At 47.2% G+C, this 7234-nt stretch overlaps 1 protein-coding gene across 8 annotated transcripts in view; it reads left to right on the top strand.

Moving 5' to 3' along the window:
- Positions 1–6526, top strand: part of PYGL (glycogen phosphorylase L) — a 69689-nt gene extending 63163 nt beyond the window's left edge. The window contains exons 21-23 of one of the 8 annotated variants that reach the window (XM_064571041.1): positions 117–213; positions 664–837; positions 1613–6525. In XM_064571041.1, coding sequence (XP_064427111.1) covers positions 117–123 — 7 coding nt within the window. In that variant the 3' untranslated portion in view covers positions 124–213; positions 664–837; positions 1613–6525. Of the gene's footprint in view, positions 1–113; positions 614–663; positions 838–1612 lie in introns of those variants that run through there. The other 7 variants (XM_064571038.1, XM_064571043.1, XM_064571037.1 and 4 more) reach the window with 7 other exon arrangements.
- The last annotated feature ends 708 nt before the right edge of the window (positions 6527–7234 follow it).

Here is a 7234-nt window from a genome sequence, read left to right as displayed (position 1 = left end):
GACCCCAAAGTCATCAGGAAACAGGATTCAGACTATTTAACACTTGTCATGGTTTTTTTTTTTTATCACATCACAATTTAGTGCTGTATGTTTTAACTATTATTGGTCTAAAGCAGTGAATGAAAAACCATCAGATCCCCACTCTTCTGGCTGGGTGTTAGGAAGAAATGAGCCAATGAAAGAAAAATCCCCACTTCTGACGTGACATCCCTGGTAAGAGGGACTATGAGGAGCAGGGTGGGGAGCGAGGGGAGTACCTGGAGGTTGTTGCTATATCAGGGCTGGGGCCTGGTCAGGGACACAGCAACCAGGCACATCTTGTTTATTCTACTATTTGTTCCCTGTGACACAACAACCCGAACCAGGAGCCATCAGCAGATGAGTTACAACTTGCCCATGAGGGATCACTAATGCCACCTCTGTCTCTAGCCACATCTCTTATGAGAGTTGAATGTCTCCTACCTTGGAGAAACGAGGGACACAGGAAGTCAGTGTCACCACTTCCTGCTCCCGGTTTTTCTCTACCTCATCCATTAAATAAAATCCCTTCCCCTGTTTTGAGCTGTCCATGTGAAGACTGCTCAGTATAGTCGGATCATGAGTCTGGGGGACTGGAAAGCATGTTGGATGAACGGTCTCCCCCTGCCCTGATTTCTCTGCTAGACCAGAGCATTTTCGAAGATAGCTGTTATCACTGGTACTTCGCAAATGAGGAGACTGAAAGTTTAAGTAACCTGCCCCATGCCACAGAGTCAATGAATGACCAAGTCACGTGTACCCAGGTCTGTCTGACCCCAGAGTTCTATGAAGATCTCCAATGAGCTGTCAACGATCCTGGTGAGTGCAACTTGCCATCCATGCAGGCAAAAATGAACCCCAGGAACAAGACTGGCTTCTGGCAAGATTCAGCCCTTAGAGAAAGTTGTTTCAGGATCCCCCTTCTCCCCTTCTGCACCCTTGGCCCTTCTTAGGGTCCCTTCTTCCTCCCGTGTTCTTCTTCCTTCCTGCTCCTGTAGTCTCAGGAGCCTTCCGACTCTAAAAGTCATCAAAGAGAGACCTCTAAAAAATTCTCCCTCAAGTGTTAATACTAAAAAATCAGAGTGCTTATATGTTTGGAAGAGGCATGAAGGGAGAAGATAATGAGTCTCTGATGAATTCTGCAGGGAATGGAAAAGAGATGTGGGCTAAGGGTAATGGGTAGCTCTCCAATACATCAGACATAGGCAACTGCCTACACACAAAATTAGCAAGGAATAAATGAAAATGATTTTTTTCATAATAGTTTAAAATAGCCTGCATGAAGGTGGTAGGAAGGAGAGGACATTGTTGCTCTGATTTTAGAGATAAGAAATCAAAACCCAGAGAAGCCACTTTGAGACCCAGATCAAGCCCAGATGGGCAGAACTGAACACAGTCTGAATTCTTATGCTTCCTTCCAGTTGGCTGGCTCAGGCTTTCTTTCTCCTGACTCTGAACTCACGCTACCCCGCCTGTTAGCCTCCCGCTAAGTTATCTTTTGAAGGTAGCAGTGTGCTTGGGAAGCAGAGGTGGTAGAGGGAAATATGTTTCTGTTTTTAAAGAATAATTCATACAGGACCCTTCTCTCAAATAGCTCAAGGCACTTCTGTGAGAAGCACTGCGGGAAGAGAACAGAGTGACCAGATCCCTCGGAGCATCAATAATGCACAGCAGCTTCTTTTAACTAGGGGTTGTCAATTTGACTTCCCCTAGATCAGCAGAGGATCAAAAGTCACCAGTGGTTAATAGACCTTATTCGAGTGGAGGATGCAATTTCAGCCCAGTCCCTGCCAATGGCCAGCCACATCAAACAGCCACCTTGATGTCTTGGTGTTCTTTCACCTGCTCTTTGATCAGCCGCCGCTCTACCTGCACAGCATCCCGCAGGGGCCACAGAACTAACTGGAACATTCTTACCTTGGAACCTAAGTGGCTCCAGGGCCAATCATTCATGTTCATGCTCAGAGGCACCAGCTTTGGGAAGCCCAGCTCTAACCCATATGGCAAGACAGCTATTCCAAATACTAAGACACACCACACATCCATCCTAGGCGCCCATTCATTTGGCCAACATGTATTGATCACCGAGCACCTAAATTACATCTATGTTCTCCTCCCTTCTTTCCTCCCCACCAAATCCTCCCCTTCCTTCACATCCACTCAAGTGTTCCTTCTTTGTTAAAGCCTCTCTATACAGATCTTCCACAGTGACCTTTCCTGTCTTTTCACCCCTCCCACTCATTATAATCGGGCCTCGGTTTGACCCTTAATTGTTCTCTGGGGGTTTTCCCACTATTCGTCCTGGTTTCCCACTGAGAAGAACCACATGGCATCTAGTGCACTCTGTCTAGCACAGGACTGAGCACTGAAAGCAAAGTGCATTTGTTTCTTGAGGGAGAAGGAAGCAGTGCTTATTGGCAGCTTTGGGGAAGAGGGGAAGGGCTTCATATTCTCTTTTGAATTATAATTGAAAATTAATTGTGAGCTCCACAAGAGTAGGGCTTTGTGCCCAGGCCTAAACTAGTACCTGAAAGGTAGGCGATGACCAGTACTGTGGAAAGAATGAGTCAGTTTATCAGCCTGCTCATGGGGGTTTCCTTAACACTATCCAGAAATGTAAAGACTTGGGGTGAATGGGGAGCAATGAAGAGGTAAGAAGCCCACTGGCTTCCCCCAGCTGCTTTCCCGAGCACATTTTCCATGTTTCTAGTTCAAAGAAAACCAGTGGCGAGTGAAGATTGGCACTCCCAGGCCCATCTATCTTAAGTAGCAACGACAGCAGATGAAATTTTTGCAAAATAAACAAATAGATCCCCAGGCATTAAAAAATAATCACTGAAAACATGTTTTGATGAATTGTTCTCCTTGAGTCACACAACACATCACCATAGATCCCTGCTACAGCTCCAGACGCACAGGCAGCCCTCTGTGGATGTTTGCGGTTCGAAGCTAACTTGGTTCCAAGAAACAAAAGGATTCAGGATCCTGGATCTCGGTCTGTGCTTCCGCCTCAGCGTGTCTTAAATTAGAGCAGTAATTCTTGGTTCAGATGAAGAAATGTGCTTGTATTTTATTCTTTCAGGAAGCATCTCTTGAGACGTATTTTTTAGTAATTAGTAAGGCAAGTAAGAGAGGGTCCCCAACTCCCCACGTCCCACTCCATTATCAACAAAGCGGGTTGTTCTCTAAAAGCATGAAGTGCAGCTTTGTTTCTCTGCCAAATAAATGTTAAATATCAGCTATCAACTCTAGAGAGAGCACAAAAGATAAAGGCAGAACATGTCAGCTTCCCCAGAACAACCATATCCGAGGAGGTAAGGCCCAGGAATGTGCGGTTGAAAAGTGCGGTCAATCAGGATATTCTGACTCTCGTTCAGATCCAACACAGAAGGGGGGTGTGGGTCTACACTGCTGGGCCAGGCGAAAACTGCTCTCTGCTCTTTGCCCTGAGCTACAGAAGGAATAGAAGAGAGAAGACGGGGTTTTGTCTTCATCACTCCAACATTCCAAAGTGAAGTCTCCTGTGTCTGGCTGGGACTCTTGGATATTTTGTACTCAGCGAGAAACAAAACAAAGGAATATAAAGAAGAAAGGTGAACAAAAGTGCCAACACCTTCCCACCCCAACAAAACAAGATACCTGAGTCTTCTGAGTCCAGGGTCTCTAACCAATACCTGGCTTCAACGCAAATGAGACTGGCAATATATTGCTGGTCAGTTCAGGTAGTTTAACATTACCATTTAAGCCAAGGATTTAAAATAGGAGCCAGAGGGGTCCCTGGGTGGCTCAGTTGGTTAGGTGTCTGACTCTTGATTTCCACTCAGGTCTTGATCTCAGGGTCATGAGTTCAAGCCCAGGGTTGGGTGAGGAGTCTACTTTAAAAAGAAAAAAAAGAAGAAGAAGAAAATTTAAAAACCCTCTGATATAGACATTTCAGAGTTAAAGGATATAAAAACTTGGCACCCGTATGGTTTCAATGCACTATACATTTTTTAGCATTATGGAGGGATGTTCTTTAAATACATCCAAGAGAGTTTACCCTGGGGTAGCTGGCCTTGGGATCCTTTTCCACCTACACAGATAGGCCTTTGACCTAAGAGGATGCCATCTAATAAAGAGTACAAGGTAGATTAGTATTATTGGTCTTTAAAATCCATCCTGAATTTTAGTAAAATGGTGAAGGCAGGTAAGAGCTTGGTATAGGAACCTGAGACATCTTTCTGGAAATCTCTATTTTAGAAGCCCCAAGGGGATGCAAGTTCCTGAAAGATCAAACCCGAGAAGCAGAGGCTCGCTGGCCGGGGTAGGCGCCGAGGCTAAGGATAACGCGGTCCAAAGGGCTCGCAGAGCTTTGGGGGCCTCCGAAGTGCCCCGCCCGGACCACCGTGGGGCGCCTGATGCGCCCTGCCCTCCCCCGGGGTTCGGGGCGGGGTGGCGGGGGGAACGACAGGGCGCTGGGCCTCGGGCCACGAGCACTCACCGCAGGTTCCGCACCACCATGTCCCACCAGGATGCCACACAGTCCTGCGCGTCCATCTCCATCCCGCGCAGTGTGGCGAACAGCCACCGGGGAGCCGCGGCCGGGAGACCGAGCCGCCCCCGCGGACGCCCGGCCCGCCCTCCTCCCCCGCGCGGGGCCCTGCGGGCGGCGGGCTGCACCCGGGCTTCGGCGCCCCGCCACCAGCCCCCCACATCTGTGCGGGAGGAGCCAGTTTCCCACGCTTGTGGCTAGCTGCGCACGATTTTCCTTTCTACTTGATTCTATACCTGTGTGTTTGTGTGTGCGCGCCCCGCGTGATGAACTGAAATAGATTTCTCACTGTGCTAGAAATAAAACAGAAGTCTGGTATGACAGCCTCAGAAGATCTGCATGAGGAATATAAGCTTTCCTCTACTTTGACCGTCTTTTTTTTTCTTTGTCCTTTCTATTTTTCCCTTTTTCTGAAGCTTATCCATCTCCAGCACCCACCCTCCCTCCCCCTCTCTCTCTTTCTGCCCCCGCCCCCCGCCGTTGAGTAATGGTTTATCCGTCCACAGGGTTATGAACTACACAATTAACACCAAAATTAACACCTTTTTGGCATTTGGTTTATTTAGCAACATCTAACAGAAACCCCCCTTGTATCAAGAAGCTCACACCTTGAAAGGTTTGGCCTGGATACAGGCTTACATAATGCATCCTCACCCAGGGGAGCCACACAGCAGAGTATGAGGGCAGAGGCGGAAGGAAGGAATGAGGTCTCCGTCAGATACAATTTGATGCCAGCATCCAGACTTTATCTTGGAGGCAAGTGCAACCTCTCCAAGAGGGAATAATGTGGTTTTTTGTGGTGCGAGTGCTCTGGATCAATGGGGAGGAGGGAGGACAGCCAAGCCACAGAAAGTGCCTAGGGACCCACCTGCTTGGGGCTGGTAGGCCAGTCTGGAGAAGAGCACCCACACCTTTCAAGGAAGGGCAGTTCTCTTCAAGGACCAGGCCATTTCCCAAAACTAGTCAGACAAGGGTGAATCTCATTCACTGCCTCTTGTAATCATTCTGGGGATGTCAATTTTCTGATTCATATCAAGATAGAAGAGGAATCACATCTGAAGGACACAAGGGAACTGAGCCTGCCTGATGAGCCAGCAGCAGGTGGGTTTTCTCAGGGCCACACCCTGCATGATGAGGAAGGTTAAGGTACTCAAGCTGATACAAGATTCCACCCAGGAGGTGTTCACAAGATGGGTCTGGAATCCCATAGAACTTGTTTAGGGAAGCTCCGGAAGAGACCCTGGGCCATGCCCTGTGGAGATGAAGTGATCGGAGCTGGGGAGCAGTGGGGGAGGACTAAGCAGCAGCTGCATTTGGTCCCAGATTCTATCCCCACTTGTTTATTCAGGTGGGTAGAATCAAACATTCAAACGAAATGTTTGAAATGCTCAGCAAAATCTCTGAAGTTGGAAATCACGATGCCCCCCCCCTTTTTTTTTAAAGACTCTATATTCGGGCACCTGGGTGGCTCAGTTGGTTAAGCGTCTGCCTTCAGCTCAGGTCATGATCTCAGGGTCCTGGGATGAGCCCCGAATCAGGCTCCCTGCTCAGTGGGGAGTCTGTTTCTCCCTCTCCTTCTGCCTCTCCCACTGCTTGTGCTCTCTCTCAAATGAATAAATAAAATCTTAAAAAATAATAATAATAAAATAAAAGACTATAAATTAGGAACTCTCTGAGAAAGCTTTCCCCAACATTAATAGCCCTTTTTCAAATAGCACATCCTAGAAATCAGAGAGCAGTCTCTGATTTGATTTGGCAGAATCTAGAACACAAACGATTCATTCATTTACTCAGCATCTATTTACTGAGCAACTTTTAAGGTGCCAACTACCATGTTGGGTACAAAGCAGGATCCCAGGGTCCTGGGATCCAGCCCCGCATCGGGCTCCCTGCTCAGAGGGGAGTCTGCTTCTCCCTCTCCCACTCCCCCTGCCTGTGTTCCCTCTCTTGCTGCCTCTCTCTCTGTCAAATAAATAAATAAAATCTTTAAAAAAAAAAAAAAAAGAAATTCATCTCTTCTCCTCCTTCCCCCAAACCTGCCCTGTCTTGAAGAACAGCTCATCACACACCAGGTTTCCCAAGCCACAAATTTGGGATTCACCCTGGATTCTTCTGCTTCCCTTAAGCGTAGAATTCCCTCTAGATAGAATGAAGATTATTCCTTGTTATAATATTCATTCATTTAACAAATACTGAGCTCATTTTAGATAGTATCTGGCTTGGGAAGCTTACACTTTAATCGCAAAGACAGGACCCACACCAAAGAAAAGCTGAATAACAACCTGGAGCTCTATCACTAGGTAATAAATAAATATGCATCACAGATAATATTGTGGGGCAGGCTCAGGGAGCAACATCTTTGTGGGCTGAAGAGGTCAGGCAAGGAGTCTGGAAATGCTGTTCTGTTGCTTGGAAACAGCTTTCGTAATGGGAGGTAATTTAAAATGGCCATCCAAAAGGCCTCGGAGGATGTTAAAACTGGAAGAAATATAAACAGTCATTTGCCAATACTCTCATTTTACACAGAGGAAACTGAGACACCCCCCAGAGACCAAATGATAGATGTTAAGCTGCATTCATTCAGTATTTATTGAGTGCCCACTGCATGCAGAGGTGCAGGCCAGGCTGCTACAGTCATGCAAGACAGCAGGCTAGGGGAGAGTGATTCTCAAAGGACACATGGTA

This window comes from Mirounga angustirostris, unplaced genomic scaffold (genome assembly GCF_029215605.1).
Source record: "Mirounga angustirostris isolate CCGP_5_RB_7025 unplaced genomic scaffold, mMirAng1.0.hap1 SCAF_9, whole genome shotgun sequence".
In the NCBI taxonomy this organism is placed as follows: Eukaryota; Metazoa; Chordata; class Mammalia; order Carnivora; family Phocidae; genus Mirounga; species Mirounga angustirostris.
Note: the sequence above shows the minus strand (reverse complement) of the source record. Positions and strands in the feature narration are given on the sequence as shown.